We start from the raw sequence: 25,359 nt of genomic DNA, 5'->3' as shown, positions 1-25,359 counted from the left end.
GACTGCAAATCAAATTCCTCTTGAAGACTGCAGTGGGGCTGCTACGCGCTGGCTTAGAGCCAGGCCTGTCTGCATTTCAACGATGGACTCGCACAGCAATTTGCCTGAACAAACTTATCCCAGCTGTACGGCTAAACCTCTGGAAAAGGCATCACTGCGACAATTTCAGGCATGTTTGACTTTTCAAATGGATTTTCAGAGATGTTCCTTCCTGTAGCTGCTGTTATTTGAGTCAAAATAAAAATAGAATCAAAGACGCACACCTCCTAAAGATGGCATTCAGTCCATGTGCGAGCTGTTCTTTTAAGTCAGAGTGGAAACATGTCAGGAGATGAATAGCAGGACAATAAAGGCTTTGACTGTACTACAAAATGACACCACCAATAATAACCTTACCATAATAATGGAGAGGTATAAAAACAGATGTTTTAAAAAGTGGAAAAGTCCATGAAAAGAAAAATAGATTAAAAAGCAAACATGCCTCTGATGGTCCGGACTCGTCCTTCCCGCACTGTATGAGGTTAAAAGGATCAAAATCTACTACCCATTAAAACTGAAGCATACCTCGAAAAAGTACATGAAATGTGAACCAATATAAACAGTAATATTTCAATTTATCAAATAACACCTTTAGTAAGGTTTTAGTAAACACATAAAGCATCACTCCTCCCTCAGTATGTAATATATGTAATATATAAACACAGAAACATTTTATTCCTCATTAATAAGCTCATATGTAACATGACAACATTTTTATAAGAACCAAGACCAAAGACATGCATGCACAACCCTGATATGGATAAGAGGAAGAGAAGGGATAAATGACAGATTCACCTTTTCTGTGTGCACAAACAAGGAAATATTACTTCAGGACAATCTGTGTCTTACAGCATTTATACTATAAACATCCTGAAAATTTAACAGTTTAATGTGATGGACGCTGTGAAATATTCACTGTTTTTGTTGTAATTTCATGCATGTTTATTTAAAACAAAGATACTTCAGTCGATCTAAAGTACTCAGTGAAAAATGTTCCTGTCTTAAACCCTCCCGCGAACTCTGGTGCATACATTTCAGTGTTCTGTGACTCTCGCGTGGCTTTATGCATAAATATTTGCATGTTCTTTCTCACTTTGTGCTTTGTTTCTTTTTCTGTTGTCAGGACAGCTGAGACGTGAGTCTTTACGTCTTTCATTTTCATTTGTAAATACTTTGTAAAGCTTAGCCAGTCGAGGTCATGTAAAAATGTATCGAACTAATAACTATCTGAATTTGCAATTGTAATTTTAATCAAGTGTTTAAAAACATCTCTATTAAAAAACAAACAGTTAGTTCAGCTTATAATTCTATAATCATCAACTTAGATTTTCTAAATCACACCATAATCCATTAATGTAATACCTTATATAGAAACACTGACTCTGTAAAGTATAATGACACTATCTTTAATCACATTATATATGAGCTCATTAATCAGTACTAAAAAATATCTGAGCTCTATAAAAGATGAATTAAGTTTTAAGTAATACTTTATTAGTGCTTAATAGCGTGTAATTAATATGAAGTTGTTACTAGCTGGTGTCTGGTCAGATAAGAGATTCTCTCTTCCCAATTGGTCGCAGCAGATGGCCCCGCCCCTCCCTGAGCCTGGTTCTGCTGGAGGTTTCTTCCTGTTAAAAGGGAGTTTTTCCTTCCCACTGTCACCAAAGTGCTGCTCATAGGGGGTCATATGATTGTTGGGTTTTCTCTGTATCTATTATTGTGAGTCTACCTTACAATATAAAGCGTCTTGAGGCAACTGTTGTTGTGATTTGGCGCTGTATAAATAATATTGATTACTTTGTGGTAAATTACTGCAGTATAGCTAACAGCACAGTCTAACGGCCTCTAACAGCAGCTAACTGGTTTCTGATTTCCATCACTATGAAGCTGTTTCAGGTCGTTTTTTCCCTCATACAGTATTTGAGTGAAATTTGACTCCAGACTTTGAATGACCCGTTGCATTGCCCTCCTTTTCTTCTCTTCTTCTGATTTCTTGGTGGATATACTAATGTGCTTGGGATCATTATGCTGTTGAAAGCAGCACTTGTGGTCCATCGTCAGGTTTTAGACACATGGCTTCAGAGTTCAGGATTCACAGTTTAATCGATTATTGCCTGCTGCCCAGTCGCTGATGCAGACAATAGCATGTCAGCTCATTCATTGCTGCTGTTTGGAGGTTCTTCTGTTAAAAAGCTGTCTGCAGTTTGTATCAAGTACATCTACTGTCACTCGTTCTGGTTAAACAACACACTTCAGCAGCGACACTTGAAAGCGTCACCTGTAAATCCTCTTGAGGTTCTGGTGGGGCGCTCAGCTCTGGACCACCTGAAGATAATTTTATTTAAGGGGGAACATGAGCATAAGTCCAATGTCAGAGAAACCATCATCTTTTTCTCTTTTTTGAAGGTTTCGTGCAGGTCTTCTGATATCTGCACAATAAGGTCACACATTTCAGTGGCAATTCACCTGTTGCTTCCTAGAAAAGGTGCACCTGATGTAAAATTTCACAAATATAGCACAAATATTTGATGTCAAAACAAAGACATTTCCTTCTGTTTGATTGCAAAATTTCGGTTTTGTGTGTCATAACCTCCTGAGACTCATCCTGTTCACTGTGTCCTCTGCAGTGGACAAAAAAAGTTAAACTGAAACATCCTTTTTTTCCTCGGTTCTCGGGAGAAAATGCTGCAACATTTACTGTGAAATTGTGCCTCTGTATACCAATCATATTTAACCCTGTAACACATATTTGATACATGAGTTTTTGAGACCTCTCCATCCGGTTGTAGCAAAAATGATACAAATTATGATGATACAAATCATTATTGCAAATGCAAAGTTTCAATTGTTCCATGGTTCAGGCTTCGCATGGCCAAATCTTGTCTGTAAAATGTTTTATGACCCCAAGGTTGTCATGAAAGGCCAGGGAAGCTGTTCTGTATCCAGGTGTCCAGGTGTGGCGTCTCTGTGCACCTGGGAATTATGGGAAATTGTGCCTGAAACCGAGCTAAGATAAGATTAGAAATACTTTATTTATGTCAAAAGTGGTGAAATCACCGAATAAAAGCATCCGGTTGAATCTAAAGTGGAAAAAAGTGAAGAGATTAACAAATAGAAATCTGATATGATACAATAAGAAGGTGAAATATAAAATGAATGCAGGTGTTGTCGTGTTTATATGTGTAAAGTAGACACATACAGCATCCCACTATCATCTAGCTGTGTCCTCTGTATATGCAGCTGTGGACAGAAAAAATATTTTGGTCAACGATGCACCGCACGCAGGAGCAATACGCTGAAAAGCCGAGCATCCACCCTCTGTTTTGCTTTGCCATGCTTCATTTTCTGTTTTCTGTATGCTCCAAATTGAACTCATCTTATTTTGGAGATGATTGCATCCCCTTTTGCCGACTCCAGAGTAAACATTTACTCCGAATAGGAAATAAAACTAGTTGAGTAAAGTGTACAGTACAAGCTCGCTTCTTGGAAAGGCCGCAGAGGAGCGGTGGTTTGGGTAAGAACCAATCGCTGGCTCTGCTCAGACTATCCTGTCAATGAGTCCCTTAATACCATAACAAAACACGAGGCTGACACATACGACGGGCCCGTCTGTTTGTGAACAAGTCATCACAAGATTCCCATCCAGGGTTAGAAAGTTACATACACATCCGTCCTGACACGGAGGACAAAAAAAGCCTTTTAAATGGAGGCCGGTGGGGGGATTTGTATTGTGAAAGGCATGAGAGGAGCGAGGTGTGGCACTTTGACAAGCTCTTTGTGAGCACAGGGCTCACATATTAATTGCAGCGCAGGGCGGCTGCCGTTGCTGTCAGAGAGCTTTGGTGCACAGCGCCGGGTGAAATACCACAGGCTTGAATCAAACGACTAAATACTTATCACACGTATTGTTCTCTCAAAGTGAGTGCTGAGTGTCAGGTCAATGGATGAAGGCTGATGTATCTGAAGGCAGCGTCTGATCCCATTTGTCAGAAGCACGTCTGTCATTACCTCAGTAATGAGTAAGGTCTTGAAATCTGTCAGACTGCACAGAGCTGACAAAACATACATCATCTCCTTTTTACAAACTCTGATAAGAATGGTGTGCATTACAGCAAGTGATGACCTGTATAAACACTGAATACTACAACACTGTGGAAAAAATGCACGCCTAATCAGAGGAAATTCACCGTACATTAGAGGCGGAGAAATAAGGAAAAAAGACACGAGGAAACATAAGAAACTAGAAGTGGGCAAACAAAAGAAACGTGGCTGTTTCACTGACACAGACTAACAATGGAAGCAGAGTTTACATAAAGGTCAAAATCCATGAGAAAATACACCACAAAGTAGCACAATATATCAACTGTGTTAGCTTTGAACACAGCTCTTTGTCGGAGCCTCCAGGCTGACGTACGGCTGTTCAAACACAGTTGTAGGAATCATCTCAACAAAACACATCAGCTCTCTGCTGTCAAACTAAAGACACTCTTTCTCTACGCAAGTGTGGGTGAAAGGCAGGCTTGGTGATTAGCTGAAACGCAGTGATGTGAATTGATGATCTGCTATTTTTTTATATGTTTGTCACATTGAAATGTTTCAGATCATTAAACAAGTTTAAATATTAGACAAAGATATAACAGGTAAACACAAGATGCAGTTTCTAAATGAGGGAGTTTATTAAGGGGAAGAAAATCCAAACCAACGTGTCTCTGTGTGAAAAAGCAATCGCCCCCTGAACCTGATCTGTGTTTGACTTAACCCAACATCTGCAATCAAACGTCCCTGAGTTTGTGTCTATGTGTCGGCCTGCCAGTCTGTCACATAGACACAAACTCACATTCACTATTATGGGTAATTTAGAATCACCAGTTAGCCTAACTCTAATAACTGCGGGAGGAAACCAGAGAGATCCCACAGCAAACTAACCAGACTGGGGATTTGAACCCAGAATTTTCTGCGTGCTTTTGTCCTTGGCAGGTCAAACCACAATAAATAGGGAGAGTGTACAGGTGGTGTGTGTGTAGTTGTCTGCCTGTTTACATTTCTCGAATTTCTCGAGTCCAGGAAACTAACCACTCTTACTACACTGAACAAAAATATAAACGCAACACCTTTGTTACTGCTCCCATTCCCCATGGGATGGACGTAGAGACCTAAAATTCATTCCACATACACAATATAACCATCCCTCCCAAACAGTGGTCACAAATCAGTCCAAATGTGTGGTAGTGGGCACATCTGCCATATTGAGATAATCCATCCCACCTCACAGGTGTGCCACATCAGGATGCTGATCTGACATCATGAGTAGTGCACAGGTGTACCTCAGACTGCCCACAACAAAAGGCCACCCTGGAATGTGCAGTTTTGTCTCACAGCAAAATGCCACAGATGCCACAAGCAATGAGGGAGCGTGCAACTGGCATGCTGGCAGCAGGAATGTCAACCAGATCTGTCGCCCGTGCATTGAATGTTCATTTCTCAACCATAAGCCGTCTCCACAGGCGTTTCAGAGAATATGGCAGCACATCCAACCGGCCTCACAACCGCAGACCTCGTGTAACCACACCAGCCCAGGACCTCCACATCCAGCAGGTTCACCTCCAAGATCGTCTGAGACCAGCCACCCAGACAGCTGCTGGAACAATTGGTTTGCACAACCAAACAATTTCTGCACAAACTGTCAGAAACCGTCTCAGGGATGCTCAACTGCATGCCCGTCGTCCTCATCGGGGTCTTGACCTGACTCCAGCTCGTCGCCGTAACAGACTTGTGTGGGCAAATGCTCACATTCGATGGCGTCTGGCACGTTGGAGAGGTGTGCGCTTCACGGATGAATCATGGTTCACATTGTTCAGGGCAGATGGCAGCTGAGAATGTCCCAGTTCTTGCATGGCCAGCATACTCACCGGACATGTCACCCATTGAGCATGTTCGGGATGTGCTTGACCGGCGTATACGACAGCGTGTACCAGTTCCCACGAATATCCAACAACCTCGCACAGCCATTGAAGTGGAGTGGACCAACATTCCACAGGCCACAATTGACAATCTGATAGACTCCATGCGACGATGTGTTGCACTGCATGAGGCAAATGGTGGTCACACCAGATACTGACCGGTTCTGGGTCCCCAGACCCCCAATAGCGCAAAAAACTGCACATTCCAGGGTGGCCTTTTGTTGTGGGCAGTCTGAGGTACACCTGTGCACTACTCATGATGTCAGATCAGCATCCTGATGTGGCACACCTGTGAGGTGGGATGGATTATCTCAATATGGCAGATGTGCCCACTACCACACATTTGGACTGATTTGTGACCACTGTTTGGGAGGGATGGTTATATTGTGTATGTGGAATGAATTTTAGGTCTCTACATCCATCCCATGGGGAATGGGAGCAGTAACAAAGGTGTTGTGTTTATATTTTTGTTGAGTGTAGATTGTATCATCTCAACAAGAACAAACTCAGTTGTTGAATTTCATACAGATCCTACATGATTTAATTACGTTCATAGAAACATGAAATTATTTTGTTCAAGTTACAAGTTAGACTTTTGTAAATGTGACAACAACCCAATTTCCTTGTTTTGAGTGCAGGACCAGGAAACTTTGTATAACTTTTCTGCCTTGGTCAATGACATCACAGCTGCATTTTGTATTTACTGGGTTATTTTTGTCTAATATTAAATGTGTTTGATGATGTGAAACAAGTAACAAGTGTAAGTGTGACAAATATGCAAAACACCAGGAAGTCAGGAACGGGGCAACGCTTTTTCACAGGGTGATATACAACATTTCCCTAATGTTCAAAGCACATGGCAACAGTGGGGAGGAAAAACTCCCTTTAAAGACAAAAAGCACCTTCAATAGGACCAGACTGTGACTCAACAGGAAGGAACATAGAAACTATGCAGCCTCATGGGGGGGGGGGGGGGGGGGGGGGTGCTGTGTTAATGCCATAAATAAATAAAGCTTGTAATAAGCGTAATAATAATAATAACAAAGAAATTATTTACAAAATGAGAAAATGTTTAAAATAAAGTAAAAATGCTAAACCAGGATCTCCACAAACACATACACACTGAGTCACACCTTTGTGCGCTCATTGTAAACTTTCTATCCCACTGGGACAGACTGGTCTTTGCTAAAGAAAAGAAAAAAGGTCAGTAATAGTAATAATAACTTTGTATAATGTCTGTTAAGAAATCCAAGGACCAAAGAGTATAACTAAACAAAAGGATGGAGGTTAAGAGTCCCGTGATGAGAACGAGGCTTCAAAAGTGCAGTGCAGACGTTTGGACGGATCTAAAGAAATCACAAATCAAAAGCCTTCAGATAGAAAGAAGAGCACAACAACACCGTGATCTTAAATCTTACAGCTGACCTGATAATTTAATATGTAGTTTTTACTAGAGTAACTTTGCCTCATCCAAAGTTCAACACAGTCATTTATCTGCTTTGTGCTGCCAACATTTGTTTGCTGTCTGCAACAAGCCTGTTTAAGCCCCTTTCTCCTCCCTTTAGACAAAGGTTCTTCTCATTGGCTGCCCCTTGCAAACACAAGGTGTGATTTATATGTTCAGAGCCGGAGCTGTGTGCCCGAGATCATCATATCAGAGGAATCTATGCTCCTTACAATAGTGTTTAAGCTGTGTGACGTCTTATTCTTGATGGTACAGAAGTGGAAAGAATAACCAAACAATCAGACATCGTTTAGACTTCATACATTTAGCGCAGGTTTCTGCAGTACTAGTATTTTAGGAATAAAAAAGGATTTTATTTAGAATATTCACACTAACCTGTGTGAGTGAAAACAAACAGAGCACGTCATTCCTCAGAGGAACCACAAAACAAACACATATGTCTTCCTGAACAGCACCGCTCAGCCCGTCTGTGCATGTGGTTAAGATGAAGTGGTCTTAACAGCTCGCAGATGCTTGCCGTGCGCTGATGGTGGGCAGGTATTCAGGGCTGACTTCATTCACTGTGACAAGTTTAAAACACATGCTGGCTTTGTAGCTTCAGCTACAACTTGAAAGGCCTGGAAACACATTTGGGTAAAATGAGCCAAACTAACCATTCTGCCCCGTTTGATCCAATTGCAGCTCGTGGTGAAAGAAGAGGACACAACTCAATTACAGGTGCCATTAACAGGCGTGGATCAGGAGCTGTTTCTGGTCTATTTGGACTTTAAAACGTTACAGGAAACGTTTTTTATTTATGTTTTTTTAACTAAATTTTGTGGATTATATTCCTGCATTTCCCCTACAGCTTTCCTGGTTTTCCTATGCAACTGTATACTTTTAGGGTCAGAGTGAATTGTCAGGATAATGATTGTTTTTTTCAGCTGGGTGCAAAAAGAAAAGCAGTGAGATGCTGTCCTACAGACCTTACGTCAGTGAGGACACTTAAATGAACATTTTGGGTTTTAAACCTATGTCTGCCATGTTTATTGTGCTGTTCTCAACCCTTGATCATCTGCTTTTATCTTCCACAGGCTTCAGGCTAACGTTCCTTTGCAGTAACACCCTTGAAATCCAGGTAGGGACAGATCTTTCCAGGAAGTGCGAGTGACAGGAAGTGTTTAAACTGTCAGGGCTCAAACTTTCCAGTTATTTATAGTCCTTCATTTATTTTATTTTTTAGAATGAGCCAATAATACTATTTCATACAGCAGCATTTCCAGATGCAGAGCTGTTTGTTTTTTATTGAAAACACTCGGGTGAAGATGCATGATTAGAAAGTACTGGTCCGTCCTCAGAGTGCATTTTCAGGTTTCATTTGGAGGATTTGATTATGCAGAAGCGCCGAGTAAAGTTGACGTTTCAACAGTTGCCCGTGCACTGACTGATTAGACATCAACATCTGTGCTCGTGTGTAATCTGTCCAAAGATATTAGCAGGGTTATCATCGTGCTGCTGCTTTGTCCGGCCCAGGCCACCAGATGTCTGGCAGGCTGTAATATTAAACAGCGTGCTTTAACAATGAATGGCAGAGCACCTGCAACAAAGGCAACTACAAAGGGGCTTCCTCTGACAGCGTTTCCTCTCTTCTCAGCCTCCTGCATGGCCCCTGCACCATCTTGGAAAAAGATCTCAGGGCCGTTGCTCCGGACCAGACGCCGGTCCCCTGAGAGCACTCAAAGGCAGCTCTCACAAATTGAGCACCGACAGGCAGAAGCTGAGGTTGCGGTGAAGGAGGAGGGCACGGTCACCTGCACGTAAATCTCTCCAAGTTCCCCTTTCATGAGACCCGCTCGAAGAGAGCAACAACAAACATGGTCAGAGGGTCGGGGATAAAGCACAGACCTGCAGCTGGACACGTTTAGGAAAATTATTTACAACAGATAATATTAGGCCGAGCTGGACACCCCTGATATCCGAGTCAGTCGCTGAACACCTGCGTTTTCCAGCAGTCTGTGAACATCCACTGTACGTGAAATTTTAAAACCAATGAGGAAGGATGGAAAACAGATGCAGGTCAAATATTCGTAACCTGACACGGTCACATGGCTGCGATGATGAGAGCGACCTGATGATTGGAGAACTGTGGATGCAACTTTAAATCAGAACAACTGAAAGTAGGCGACGTCCAATAAGCATAGGTTGTACAAAAGGACATGTCTGCTCCTATATGCAAAATACGCATTTATATATTATATATAAGCTTATTGTATTCAAGAAATATTTCATTATGCTGAAAAAATACAACACATCTTTGCAGAGTTGATTTTGTGCCGTTGTGTCTTAAAAACACACAAACTCACCAAAATCAAAAGATCATCGTTCCATGGAAAAATAATGTGATCAGCACATGAAGACACTTCTGTTATTGTCGCGATGATAATGTGACAAAACTACAACAGCAACACAGCTGAGCATAACTTAATGATGACCGACGTCCTAAACACACTCAACCTGTCACAAATGCACAATAATAAGTCCACCAATGTGCCGTGAACGTGTGGGCTCTCAACGTTAAACATAAAACAACACGACGCCTAATTAGCTGATGTTCTTTAATGCCACCTGAGAACTTCTTCATTTGTGCACCAGCCAATTAGAATCCAGGGATCGAGACACTGTTTTTCCTGTCATGTGATGACGCTTGTGTCTGCCTACTGAGCATGTGCAGTTGCTGCATGTCCCTGACTTCTCTCTGAAACTGCTCAAACACACATTGCAGTCAACAGGCCCTTATTTCACTACGCAGCCAAAGCTTTGCTGGTATTTAGTTTATTATATACATTCAAAGTTATATCAGTGCTTTATGTTTATGTTTTTTTTAAATATCAAACATTGTATATAATGTTTATATGTCAACTAGATGTTTAGCTCATTGGTAACTTCTAAATCTGCTTTACTGTCAAATAAACCTGTAAAAGATGGATGCAGCGTCCACGTCTGAAAAGTGAGGACAGCGTGGAAGAGCCACAAAGATGCATTTTTGTTAATGCCCAGCAGGAGGTAAAGAGACCTGCAGTCCAATAGAAGTCTATGGGCAGTGACCCTCAACCCTGACCTGTGAACTCTGAGTTTTTAGGCTCAGTCACACATTTTAATTCATACTGAAAAAGAAAAAAGAACTTTTCAAATGTTGGTGCCTGTGAGTGTGCAGCATCACCTCTGACCCCCCTCACACTTATTACTTATTATGATGCTGATGGGTAGTTACGCCCATCTTCATATGTCACTGCAGTGGTAACACCTGGGAGAGCAGCCACACTGATCACTGTGTTCGATTTGAATCAGTTTGTTTTTTCTCTTTGCTTTTGAGAAATGAAGAATCTTGAAACCAAAAAAGGCAAATGACATCAGACTGAACAGGCAGTCAACAAGATCTCAACAAGGTCTGGGAATCAGTTCACAGTGTGTTATCCTCTGGCTTAACAGTGTCTTCTAAATAATAAATGAACGTGGTTATAACTAGAAATAAAAAGTCAAAAATGAATAAGAGATAAAAGGAAATAACAGGATTTAAGTAAAAAGAGAAAACTTAAGAACTTCCAGCTGCTAATATCAATAATAATTTGTATGTACTGTAATACAAAGAACAAGCAGTGACACATGTAATGTGAACTGTATCACACTAAACAAGCACATTTACTGGTATCTACTCATAACAAACATGGCCGCTTTATTATTTCAGTGCTGCCTGTCTGTGCTGTTCAAACAGCCATTCCATCATCCAGCTCAGAAATAAATCAAGTACACCACAATGTAAGCATTGGTTATTCAAATGGGACTCTCAGATAACACAGAGAAAAAGCAAACAGCTCGCTGCCAAATGTGGCTCATGTAAAACTAATTATAACACAGGCTTTGTTTGCACCTGTGGAGACGCAGTGTGTGCACAAGCCTCTGATTCTGTTAGCCGCTGATGTGACGGCCAACAGGAAATTGGTACTAATAACTTTAATACTTTAATAACTTACTTTTGTCTTTGTCTACTTTCTAATTCTGGAGACATTAATAATAGCTTTGATTGAAACCTATTATTTATTTGTTTATTTGTTAAGATATTTCATAAAATATGTGTGTGTGTGTGTGTGTGTGTGTGTGTGTGTGTGTGTGTGTGTGTGTGTGTGTGTGTGTGTGTGTGTGTGTGTGTGTGTGTTCTACATTTAAGGTCATATATTTTGTGGTTTATATGAATTCTTTATTGTTTCACCGTATCGTCTTTGCTGTCTTCAGGTTGGGATCTGCTTGGATTAGAGCCACCATACACGGCGTCTTTTATCTGCATATTATTTTAAGCACATTTGTCATCTTGCGTATAGACGTTTTATGTGGAATTTAAAAAATAATTGCTCGCATTTGCAATCCAAATTATTTTTCCTTTCATTTGGAATTTTCACTGAGGCCAATAACGTCCTTTGTAAGGCCATGGGAATCAGTTTTATATTTTATATCAGGGGTTGCTGATCGAAAGAGACATCTCTAAGTATTTCTGGTGTATATGAGCCTCGTAGAGCTGTGCAGGCTTTGTCTGTATAGATGAGTCAAATTAAAAGCAGCCCACATTTAAATGAAAATAAAATAAATGAGTGAATGAGCAACACTGGAAATGGTTTGCTGACTATTTATTTTTACAAGATAAATTTAAAATATAGTTGCCAGGCAAACATCTAATATTAAAATGTTTTAATCATTAATTAATCAACTATTGAACTGATTTTATTCCACTATTATTAAGTCAGCCAGTAAGTAAAATGTATAAAATAAGAGATAAAAATAAAACATATAACAATGTAAAGCAATAGAATAAAACAACAAATTAAATTAAATGAAAAACCTGTATGTATAAAAATGTCTTCAGCTGGTTTCAGTGGAGTCTGCACGACGTGAAGACAGTGGGAGTGAATTCCAGCCTTGAGTAAATGTGGCCAGCAGCAGCAGCCTCGTACCTGAAGACCTGATGTTTGAGTATGTCAGAGATAAACTGGGGCTGAGACCATGAAGGGCCCAAAAAATTCAAACTAAAATTTTCTGGCAACCAATGAAGAGAAGCCAAAACTCGAGTATATGCGATTTTCTGTTGGCGCCAGTTTAAAGTTCTGCAGTCTGAAGACCAACCAAAGCTCATTTATTAAAACATAAAAAGATAACAATAACAATAATAATCTTTCAGAATAATCAGAAACTGTATTTTATGCTGATTGGTACCAGAAACAGAAGCACCTTTCAAACCTAATTATTTACTATCAAAAATGACTAAAAGTGTTTTGCTGCTGGAAATATTTGGTATTTAAAAAGTAAAACTCTCACATGTGGTATTCTTTATTCAGTCCCATTCGACCTTTAAAGAGACTAATAAAGCAAAATAGGATATTTCAAAGAAGAGAAAATTGAAGAGCCCTTCTTTGCATTTCTACTTGAATGTTCTTTTGTTTGACCCTTTATTTAAAAACCTTTAGACTTTGAATAAATTGTCATGCCAGTGATTCCCTGAAGCCTTTTACGGAGGGTTTCAAGGTGAATGGAAGCCACAACCACTAGTCCTTTTACTGACAAATGACTGCGGCCAAGCCCTTTCCTGGCTCGGTGAATTTGAAGGGGGTGGTGGCTTTCACCACAGACTTAATTAGGTTTGTTTATTTGGGTAAGATTTACATTCAGGAACCCTGTGCACATCCTTTATAAGGACACGTAAGAAAGGGCAGAATTGTTAAGGAGGGGAAGTTAGGACAAAATGTCGTGAGCAGCTTTGTTTATCGATCTGTGGGGTGCAGGCCATTCAAATGATGGCTGGTCAGGCCTTTGAATACCTTTGAAGGTCATCAGAGTGTCACTGCTCGTGCACAGAAAGTTCACATCAAATAAAACTATTTTTTCAAAAGACTGAAATTTGAAAAATAATCATTAAATATTTGATTTTTATTGCAAATCCTGTTGATTACATTTGAAAATAACCGTAAAACAGACGAGTTTGTGCATATTTGTAGGATCTGGTGGATCTTATTTTTTATCTACTGTAAAAAATGAGAAATATAAACTTTCTAATGTGAAGCACATGCACATTTCTTCCTGTCAGCAGAAGACGGCCAAAAGGTTTTGGGTGTGTTAAAAAAAAAAAAAAGCCAACAGGGCGTTAAAATAATTTACTTCCCTGAGTGGTTCTGAAAGCCTGACAGCACCAGTTTGTAGAAAGAGTCAGCCTGGAAGTGATCCCAAGGAAATATTTTGAATATATTACCATGCTGAAATAGGCTGTAATCGTTATTGATCGTTATTTTAATTCATTTGGATAAAATACACTTCATGTAAATGCTGACAAATTATGAACTGTACTATGCAGAAAAGAGTAATACTCTGAGTTTAAATAAACAATGTTCAGTAAAAACAGCTTTATCTTTTCATAATGAAAACAAAACACAGTTTCTGATATCAATAGGATGCAAATGGAGCTTTGCTTTGCTGTGCATTATTTGCATGGCTTGCCTTTAAACTCTGCTATCGTCAGACTTGCTAAGTTGGTAAATGTAAACGTGTGCTGCAGTACTCAATCACTCTGGATTTGGCGTGTTTGTTTAGAGCCCAGGCGTGCGGTTCTTCACAGGTGCTTGTGTCAAAGCAGGAGGCCGGCTCGCTGAGGCATCCGCTGGTCAGTGTCTCCATCTAGTGTTGACTCCACAGACTGCATGCAGGAGCGCTTTCCTTAAGCTGCTTTAATGTTACCACAGCAACAGTGCGCAAACACTGTGCTAAGATGTAGTCAGACTGTGACTGACAGCTGACAGCGGCATGATCTCTCATATATTGTGGAGTTTTTAGCTCAGGATGTAAAGTCCACAGAGGCAATGTTGTTGTGATTTGACACTATGTAAATAAAAATGAACTGCAGAAGGTTTTTTTTTAATAAACTACAAAAAGTAACTAACAACATAAAGAGTTCTATGAGATGAAATGTGCAACATCTGCATGTTGTTAGATTTGATTTAATCACTTAATTGATATATTTTAAAGAAGACGATGCTTCAAGGAGAGGAGAGCTGTGCTGACTCAGTGCAGCAGTTTTGTCTGATTGTGGAAAGACAAACACACAGCGATGCAGGAAATACGTACAAGTGCCACAAGATGATGTATGCTGAGACGTTTAATCTCAGTTTAGGTTTAACAATGTCAACTTACTGTTTATTGGCTTTTATGCTTTTTCCATATTTTGCACTTTTAATATACTAGCTACGCCTCACGGATCCCCTAAAAGTGTGTTATTTGTTATTTGCTATCAGGAGAATTTTTATGTTCTGTTGTATGAATGTAAATGATATCTGCATGAAAAGAGGTTGCTTGTTTATATCTTCATTAATGTAGATGTGTATTTATGGTTTTATGGAGGAAGAATAGCCAAGGCTAAGACTGATAGCATATTTTCATTAAATACAAGCAGCTAGAATACAAAGCAAAAAAGCATAATCACACTTAAAGCTTACTGAAGATACAGCAGAGAGGAGCCTCACCATGACATGGAGTGTTCAGCATAACATTTGCATATTTGTGTTGACCTTTGAAATTGAATTACTTAAGATTATAATATGATTTATTATTATTAATGGAATTTATGCTGTGCCCCTCTACAGACACCCCTCTGCATCCCTTTCTTCACATTTAAACTATAATCTACTCACACTCATATAGTACCTTTATAGTCTTACTGACCACTTTTAGACTACGAGTCAAATTCTAACCATATATTCATGTAGCACTATACAATTAAAGTATTTTATCTGCTACTATCCACATGGTGATTAAATGAAGGACTCTTATTGGTATTTTACTGTGAAATACTGACAGTAAGAAAAAACTACTCATTTATTAGGATCCTTTCAGACAGTTTCCTTTAAAAGACAATTGAATGACCCACCACTGGCCCAAAGCTCACCATCCCACGGATTCTACGTTGGATCAGGCCTTGTGTCCATAAAGTTTGCTTCTGCATGCTTTTGAAGCTTCGTGTATTAAATGTTAAATATGAATAAAACTTGAATTAAAACTTGAAACAATAAAAAAGTGAGCTTGTATTTTCCTGCTGTAGTGACTAAGAACATATAAAGGCATACATACGTTACATACATACATATTATACACACAGTGCAGTGCATATATGTACAGTCTGTATAACTAATTGCTAATTACTCTGATGTTAAACACAATTATAAAAGCAAAGTATACGTTTTTAAGTATTCATTTCTAAAGGAAGGGAGAAGAGCACTGACAGATGGACAGCATCAAATACGTTATTACAACACAAACCATGTTTGTAATAAACTTTTACATGAGCGGGATATTCGTCCAGGGTGCTGCTCTCAAAGTTACAGCACTGGTCACAGAGCGGGCACACGCCCAGAAACAACACTGCAAGAGTGACAGCGATTCAGCCTATCACCGTTTACGGTAGGTGGGACTTCCGGTGACATTGACAAATCAGTAATGGCGACACAAGAACAACTTAAACATGACAGCAAAACAACACCGAGGGGGAGTGAACTTATGGACAGCAGTCATATTTTGAAGAAATATTATAAAAATTTCATCTAATTATCTGCAATTTCAATCCAGCGAAAAGGTAAAACGACTAACGGTGGTTCGGTTTTGATGAATACTGAGGTGTAACTACTGTTAGGAACTGCTAACTGTCCAAACTTTCTAACACGGACGCAGTTCGCTACATGGAAACCAGAGCCAGCTAACGGGCTATGCTAGCTGACGTTAGCAGATGGCTAAGTTACCCAACGATCGAGCAAAGCGGCAGCGAAAAAACGGCCGAATTTAGGGCTTTTGTGAAACCGCGTGTCTATAAACGCGATACACAAGTTAAATTGTGCGTCTTTAAATGTTAACTAGGTCATGTCAGGTGCTCGACTTTCATCTTAACTTTGATTTTGTCTGCATATCCGTTATGGCCACCAGTTTTTTGGGGAAGCCATGATCCAATCAGAGTGGGCTCTACAGTTGATCGAGCTAACGTTACTGTAACTGTACAGGGACGGTCGGAAAACAGGCCAGCTGGTCCTCCAACAGCGTTTATCTACGTGGCGCTGATTGTTATGCATGTTTTTTGTTTTTCTTATAGCTGTTTATGACATCGCTGTGTTTTCTAACGGTGCAGATACGTTTTGCAGTCACTATGCAGCTCTATAAGTCAATCATGCTATGGCTGTTGAGACCCTGGAAATTTCTGGCTCATAGTGACACTTGTAAGCAGAACATAACGTCAGACACACGTCAGCTAATTCTTTCTATATAAAAGAATCCTTTCACGCAGCCTCGGGTTTTGTTATTCTGTGTGCAGGAGAGCTTTGCCTTTAACCCTTGTGCCCTCAAATTTTGCACCCCTTTCCACACCTTCGTGGACAAAAATGTCCACGCACAAAATCTGCCATAAAATACAGCAATAATTTTTCTGCGTGTTTTCATAAATCACCAACTTTAACCTTTTTCAAAATGAGCAAGCGTTAAATGATTTTCAGAATTTTAACCCTTTAAATCCCGGTTTAAACATTTGAACCAATGCATTTTGTTTTTACCCCCCCACACACACACAACACGAATTATTTTCCGTATAATGAATAGAATTGGGGATACGGACATGTCAAACATCAGCAACAAGTCTGATTTGAATGGATTATTATTTTTTGTGTAGTGCACATGTATAATCATAATCAGCATACTTTATTAATTCCTAGGGAAATTATGTGGGTTACAGTTGCTCCAGTACAGTAACATTAACAAAAAGACTAGACTATGTAACAATACAATATTTTAAGATATAAGAAATAAGGAATAATACACACCCAATCTGCCATAAAATCCTCATAAAGAAATACATTTTTCTGTCTTTAATTTTTCATAAATCATTAATCAACTGGACTTTCTCTCAAAGACACACATACGTCACATATTCAAAGCCTGGGTATTTCAGTTCATATTTGTTCATATTTCATATGTTCTGTTGTGTTTTCAGTGTTGTTGCAGTTTGCATAATAAATGTTCTCATTGATGAATTAGATGTTGTTTCACACACACATCCATACAAATCACTCCTGGGGCTCCCTGGTGGTCACAGGACTCCATAATACAACTGGCAAAAATACAAGAATTTCATGCATTGGTCTACTATGGGGAAATGGTTGAATATGGTGAAGTACAGTAAAAATGTCAAATATCACTGCTTTTCTTCCAAATGAAATGCTAACATTACAGAATGCATGGTTTTATACTGCAATGCAGAGAGATTAAAAAATGTTGTTTCAGTGAAAGTGATTGAGGCCTTTCTGTCCACGAAGGTGTCGAGAAGGATTACCAGGCACGACACAAAAAATACGAGTAATGAAATTAAATCAGTTTGACATGCCCAAGACTCTAATCACCACCAATGTCCTATTCCCATACTATTTATTATATGGAATCATAATCAGGTTTAACTGTTAAACAGGCATTGAATTAACTCAGTGGCTGTTTCCGACATTCTTTGATCACTGATAAACATGATTGACGTTGTTCACAAACAACAGATAACATATTAAAATCCATTTTCGGATGGTATGTGCCTCATCTTGTTTTCATAGAATTAAAATCACATCAGTCATGTTCTTATTTTCCTCCTCTAGCTGTCTGGTACTAGGGCTGGGCGATATGGCCTAAAATCCATATCGCGGTATAATTTGAAGCACGTGCGGTAACGATATATATCGCGATATATACGTTATACATTTTCTTCTGTATTTTCCACACTATAAGGACTTAAAATCCTTTAATTTTCTCAAAAATCGAGAGTGTTCCTTATGTATGAATTCTGGTTGTGCTTACTGACCTGGAACGGATTTCGGCTGCAGAAATCTGTTAAAAAATGTTTTAGTACAACTTTGGTAAGCCGCACTGCTTGATGGATTGTCAGAGCATTACGGCTGCCGTAGTGAGGAGCTCCGCGGAGTAATCTGAGTCCAAAACTCCGTCTGCTTCAGGTCCCAAAGTCAAACGAACACTGAGAGTTAAAAACGGTCTGAATTCTTTAATCTTTAATAAAATCATCAGCGTTGCTGTTTTATCGGGTGTAACAATTAAGTTTAACATCCAGGCATCCATGAAAACAGAATTTATTAAATTTAACGGAGTTAACAGTTAGCAGGAAGTTAGCTCGCTAGTTTCCACCTAAACATTTCATACCATGTTCTGACAGAGATTTCTGAAACTAATTCAAACGTACAGCTCTGCTACCACTTCCAACATAAATGAAGACAGGAAGCAGTGATGTTTGCAGGGTTACTGAAGTTGGGGTAGCTGGTATATAATGTTGTGCTACGTGATTGCTAGCGACACAGCTATGTTAGCATAACATTAGCACAGTGAAGCTGGAGGATGAACGCCAACTTTTTTTCCCGCTCGATAAAAGTTAACGTGACGGATTCTGGTGGTCAGGATCAAATACAGTCGCATAGCAGGATGCTATACACGGGCCAAACTTCAGTCAGGAGAACAACTGAGATTATTCATCCACAATACGAGGTTAGTTATTAACATACTGCAACAACACGGGAACAGAGCAGCTGCGAGAGAATTCAACATTAATGAATCAATGTTACGGAAGTGGAGGAAGCGCAGTTTTTGGCTTTCCCCATATTTCAAAAGTGCTTCATCTCGTTGCTATGACTGTCGCCCAGCATAATTTGCAGATCATAATGGTTGTAGCCGCTGCGATGCTTTCGACCAAAACAGGCGCAGCTTGATGACATCATCAACATGCGCTATCGCAATAGAGCGGTATAGTCAAAATCTCTATCGTTGGCCAAATTTATATAGTTTCTATCATATATCGTTTATATCGCCCACCCCTATCTGCTACCTTCACAGGTATTCAGTAGATGTCCGGCCCCTCAGAGACATCAGGTGGTATGTCGCATCCTGGCCCTTCTCCTGGGGCGGGTATGTCCCCAGGGCCCATCTTGGGCCCCAGCCCTGGACCAGATCCCTCACCGAGCTCTGTTCACAGCATGATGGGCCCCAGCCCTGGACCCGGAACACCCAATGCACCTCACGGCATGCAGGGCCAGGGACAAAGTGATTACTCTCAGGACAGCATGTACTCTATGCATAAGGTACAGCGTGCAAACAGTACTACAAACTATGTCGTGATGTCATTAGTGCTAAAGGAAACTGTTAAAGTAGATATTTATATCACTCTGATGGATTCAGTTTTTTAAACCTTTTAGTATGCTCACTAATAAACCGACCAAACTAAAACAAGGAAGGGAGGAAACATTAGGAAGATATGAAATACTTTATTTATCCTTTTATATATCACATAAATATATATTAGCTTAAATGAGGGAATACGACATATCTGTTGTTTGATAAATTGATACAGACATAAATAATAAATGTGAATTTTTGCAGTACTTTTATAATCTTTTTATACTCTTGAGTTCATGCAGTGGAGGGTGGAATAGATTTTTTTGTTATGGTAATTTTTAAAGATTTTGGCAGTTTCGCAGTAGAATTACTGATGTTACTTCTGCTTAGGCAGGCAGTTCATTTTGCTGCTGTAATAATCCCAACTTTGGAACTAATAAAGGCTGTCTTATTTTATCTTATCTTATTAATGTTTATTTTTGATATGATTAGAACCATCAGTGTCCTAAATTCAATCTTAAACTGGCAGGACAGTGTGTTTTTGCAGTTAACTTGTGTAGATCTGAAACATATTTTGCGTTTTCAGCCCATGGAGGGGATGAATGACAAGTCAATGGCAGAGGCAATGCACTTTGGTCACATGAAAGGTGTGGGGATGAGGTCTCTCCACAGTGGCATGGGACCTCCACAGAGTCCTATGGACCAGCACAGCCAAGGTTTGAAACCCAAGTCCTTCAGCTCTCTAAGCAGCCTGGTTTATTAACTTAACCTCATCATCCACTTGTGGTGTTAATGTTTCTCAGACATCTTCTAAATATAAGAGTTAATATTAAACAAGGAGGAAGCAGCAAGGAAATAAACAACCCAGCTGTGTATTTTCCTCTTTCTAGTGTGTTAATGATTAAATAACCTCTAAGACTCATTGGCTTTTGCTCTGATCCCGAGGTTGTGACCCAATTCTTCAAGGCTTTGATGTGTGAAACCTCCTTTCTGTCCACTTAAGGGTACATGTCTCCCCACCCATCCCCAATGGGAGTCCATGAGCACGCTTCAAGTCCCATGTCAGGAGGCGGAGGTGGACCTACACCACCACATATGCCCCCTTCCCAGTCAGGCCCTATGATGTCAATGGATCCCCAAGGAGGCATGCCCAACATGGGCCAGCAGGTGAGGGGGTCATCTGCTTTTAGTCCAGTACAGCTGCAGCAGCTCAGAGCTCAGATTCTGGCCTACAAGATTCTGGGTCGTGGGCAGCCGCTACCGGAAAACCTTCAGCTGGCTGTTCAAGGTAAAAGGAGCCTACCCACAATGCAACAGCAGCAGCAGCAACCACAACAACAGCCGCAGCCACAGGCACCAAGTGCCAGTCCTTACAACAGGCCTCCAGGTACGATACAGATTTATGTTGGTACAAATATTTTGTGAGTTTCTTTGTTGTGAAAGTCTTTGAACATTAACAAGTAAAGATAAAGAAGAATTATGATTTTGTTTTTGGTTCTTTGTTGTACCTTAATGTGAGACTGTAGTGTAGAAAGATGCCTCAGTCAAAATATAAACTGATCTAATTACATAGTTTAGTTTTAGGTTTACGTTGCTGTCAATAAATTGAGTAAAAAGCTTGAAATTGTCACTGAGCCCAGATTGAAACATTCATATTGAACCTGTTTTGTCTGACAGAGAACAGAGATTTGTGTGATTAATGGTGTAATGACAGAAAAGAGGCGTGAAATAATTTTCCTTTACAGTTTCAAATTGTAACGGACAAATTGTTGAACTATGAAATCTGTTATTGTGTTGAAAGGTATGCCAATGGCACCTATGGGGGGTCCCCAGTCGAGTCCCTGCCCAGCCCCGGCCATGCAAGTACTCAATCAAAGCACAGGACCCAAGCCTTGGGCCGATGGTAAGTTTGGCAGGTGTATGTGGTAAACATGGGCTCTGTGGCTGGACCGATAACACAGGAATCTGCATGTGGCTTTACAGTCAGTCCCACTTTTCATTCCGCCCAGTCTAATCCAACATGCAGTGCCCAACAGATCTTTCTGTCAAATGGCTTAAAGCAGAGAGATCCCCAAGCATTTACTAAAACTTCAGTTCAGCAGGTAAAGGTGAAGAGAATAATGGTGCAGTAGTAATATGACAGAAAGTATGACAAGAAGATGAAATATTTAGAATGAATAGTAAAACAGTCATAAATTAAAAACAGATACAGAACAAGAAAATCTCAACTTCCACTGTGGTCGATTTAAAATTGAACAAATTGTCACGGTCTCGCTGGCAGACCGTGGGGATGTGGGGAAAGGAGGACCCAAAATGCAGGACTCTACAGTGCAACAGTGTTTATTTACAGTGGTGACAATCCGAACAACAATAAATCCCCCCGTGCGATCCCAACTCCCGTTCCGTGTCTTCTCCTTTATCCCGTGCTCCGTGCTCTGTCTCCGTTCCCTGTGTACTCTCCGTGTGCTGCCTCCTGGTCACCACAATTCCTCCTGAGGAAACATGCATACCAAAGGCAGCCGTGAGTACAAAACCTAACAGTAGACTTGCACTAACCTTGCACAATACACTTAAGACTGACGGGAAGTCACTCAATGATCCAGCGTCGAGGAGCTCTCAGCCACACTGTTTTGAAGCTCCTCTGACGAGGCTTGATCGGCGCCAGGTGTGTGTGGATTCCTGGGTGGAACCGGTCAGCTGGCAGGGCCACACCCACCAGGCCTAAAAGTGCCTGCCACGACCGCACCCTCACATACACAAGCACACACCCCTAAACACCTGACAGTACACCAACACGGAAAAACAGGACAGCAGACACAACCATAATAACAACAACCACAATAATGATAATAATAATAATAATAATAACTACAATAGTAGTCCACACTGCTCACGGACCCCGAATCCCTGGAACTGGGTCCGTGACACAAATAGAAAAATGAATCTGTCAGAAGCTCAGGGAGATCTTTCTGACAGCTAATTGCTCCCAGGTGAGGACACTGTTTCCTCTGTCATGAGCTCTGGCGTTGTGTTGGTCAGTTAACCGTGTATGAGGAACGGAAAAATTGACCTCCTGAAGCCAAAGGGGGAAAAATCCATAAGATGTGTGTAAGTGCCAGGTTGTCTGTAAACACACAGGTGCATTTACTGAATTGAGAAAACCCTGGTTGATGTGCGTGTGTTCATAACTTCCCATGTGATAATTTGGTATTTTTGAATAATTCCCAGTGCAGACATTTTTACAGACGGTATTTTTACCTAACGTATCCAGTTCGTCCCTTTGGGGTCATCACAGTGGATCCATCTCACCCTCTGCACCGTCTTCTCTCACACCAATGATCTGCTCATCCTCTCTAACTACATCTGTAAACTTTCTCTTTGGCCTGAAAACTTTCTTGTGTCTTTATAATTCTTTGTGCAGCGTATTTCCTCTCTCTCGTCTGTAGATGTTCAGACCATGTCCTCTCCAAAGATCCAAGCTGAGCTGTCCCTCTGATGTGCTCATTTCTAAATTACTTCCACCCCCATCTTTGTCTTTTATGTTAGTGTCTCCAAACCATCATAGCAGGCCACTCACATCTTGTAAACCTTCCTTTTCACTCTTGCCGCTGTCCTTCCGTCACCGATCACCCTTGACACTCGTCTCCACCCTGCTTCACTCTTCTCTTCACCTCTATTGTCCACTGTCAGTTGCTTTGAATGGTTGCCCCCAGGTATTTAAGCTCATTAAGCATAAAAAAACTCATGCAGCTTGTTGTGGTTAAAACCAAACTGAAAAAAACGAAACAATACTGACACGTTAAATTTTTAAAAACCTTTTGGTACTGAAGGAATTTGAGATTTTGGTTATGTGGGACTGGATGCAATAACCAGAAGTCTTTGCTCTCCAGGTCAGTGTGCTGAAAATCAAACCATTGCACAGAAGCAGCTCACTCCTGTTGCTAGTGGTCGCCCCTCTCCTGCACCACCTCAGGCCTCTGCTGTGCCAGCTGGGCCCATGCCGGGCAGTTCGGGGACCCCTCAGCCTCCTGGGCAGCAGGGGTCCGTAATGCTCCCGATACAGCACAAGCAGAACCGCATCACGCCTATCCAGAAGCCCCAGGGCTTGGACCCAGTGGGAATCCTGCAGGAGAGAGAATACAGGTAGACACATTCACGTATTCATCAGTGGTCTCACAATAGTGCAAAAACTTCACATCTACACAACTCATCACAATAAAGAATGAAACTGCCTGCATGAAATCAGTGGTAAAGGAAAGTTTGAAGATGAATTTATGTGTCGAGGTCAAACTGCTGCACATAACAAACTGCATTGCTCTGCATATGTGACATTACATGTTTTTCACTTGAAATGAGTTTAAGTCACATATCCAAACATTGACTGTGACACGAAGACTTGCGAGCAGAGTCTGCGAGCGTTTGACGAGGGTTAAGGTTACAAGCTTTACCCGTATGAATATGATAACATGAGAAACACTTTGTGGTGGAGCCCCTATGGCCTTTCTTAAAGGTGCCTCGCGTGCTCAATCACAACTCACTGTTATCCCCGCAGGCTGCGTATTTTTCTAAAAACAAAGATTGCCGAAGGAGACGTCGGGAAGCCTCCACAGACCTTAATCTTGTTTTGGCCCTAAGGCTTGTTTTTCTCTCCATAAATTTGATGTTGTTTTGATGATCTCTTCTTCATGTTGTCTTGACCGAGCTGCATTGGTTTAGACATGATTAGAGAGAGACTTGTCCTCAGTCCACCTTGTTTGTCCAGTGAATACATTGTGAAATACTGTCCCTCTCACAGTGTTGTGGAACAGCACTGCATTATTGTCAGTGTTATGTAGTAATTAATATACTCCTGAGGCTGTTGAATAATCAAAACAACTTTAGATCTTATTGATTTAATGCAGTTTCCCCTCAGAAAGCTACCTGATGATACTACTAAATAAGTAAAGCTCACAGTGTAGCTGCACCATGGATGTGTGAAGAGGACCAGAACTCGTACTGCGGGCAACAGACCACCCAGAGATATAGGGGAAAAAACTTTCAGTAAGACTACACAAAACCTGCAGGTTTTATGGTTTAGTTGGACCCAGAGTGTCATCATCTGTGTTAACATGCACCAAAGAAGCTAAAGAAGCACTTGGAAACTAGACTTTAAGCCTGAAAGATACTTATTCAGCAAACACTCAGTATGCACCTGAGGCAATGAGACCATGTGTTGATGGAGGCTCTAATGAAGGTAACTGCAAAACAAAGCATACGTCAAAAAAGTAAGTGCCATGCTAGATTCAGATGTTGCAGATTGCTGTGAAAAGTGCAATCTGCATCCAAATCCCATCTAAATAGTGTGATAACATGAATCACATTCTATGGCCTTAACAGCTGACAGGTCTCATGGCAAATGGATATAATAATAATAATGGATATATCACCATCGTCCAAATTTCCAGTGATGTAAATACCTGACAGCATGTGGTGGCCAAATGCCTCAATAAAACACTGTATGTGTGTCCAGTGTCCTGCAGTTTAACCAAATGTCTCCGTAATGTCTCTCAGACTGCAGGCTCGGATTGCGCATCGAATCCAGGAACTGGAAAGTCTGCCAGGCTCGCTGCCTCCGGACCTCAGGACTAAAGCCACAGTGGAGCTCAAGGCTCTGCGTCTGCTCAACTTCCAGCGTCAGGTACGCGGCAG

The 25,359-nt window shown here is 40.7% G+C and overlaps 1 protein-coding gene across 1 annotated transcript in view; it reads left to right on the top strand.

Annotated features, from left to right (window-relative positions):
* The first annotated feature begins 15,970 nt into the window (after positions 1 to 15,970).
* The window catches only part of smarca2 (SWI/SNF related BAF chromatin remodeling complex subunit ATPase 2), a 53,939-nt gene continuing 44,550 nt past the window's right edge, over positions 15,971 to 25,359 (top strand). The window contains exons 1-7 of the mRNA XM_086257700.1: positions 15,971 to 16,108; positions 19,393 to 19,637; positions 20,258 to 20,387; positions 20,675 to 21,058; positions 21,473 to 21,574; positions 23,562 to 23,814; positions 25,222 to 25,348. Of these exons, the coding sequence (XP_086113826.1) occupies positions 19,404 to 19,637; positions 20,258 to 20,387; positions 20,675 to 21,058; positions 21,473 to 21,574; positions 23,562 to 23,814; positions 25,222 to 25,348 (1,230 nt within the window). The 5' untranslated portion in view covers positions 15,971 to 16,108; positions 19,393 to 19,403. The remainder of the gene's footprint in view (positions 16,109 to 19,392; positions 19,638 to 20,257; positions 20,388 to 20,674; positions 21,059 to 21,472; positions 21,575 to 23,561; positions 23,815 to 25,221; positions 25,349 to 25,359) is intronic.

This window comes from Aulonocara sp. 'chitande type north' Nkhata Bay, linkage group LG12 (genome assembly GCF_057382095.1).
Source record: "Aulonocara sp. 'chitande type north' Nkhata Bay isolate Kocher_YH1m ecotype deep benthic linkage group LG12, A_spYH_male_GT1.1, whole genome shotgun sequence".
In the NCBI taxonomy this organism is placed as follows: domain Eukaryota; kingdom Metazoa; phylum Chordata; class Actinopteri; order Cichliformes; family Cichlidae; genus Aulonocara; species Aulonocara sp. 'chitande type north' Nkhata Bay.
This window is presented reverse-complemented; position numbering and strand designations above follow the sequence as displayed.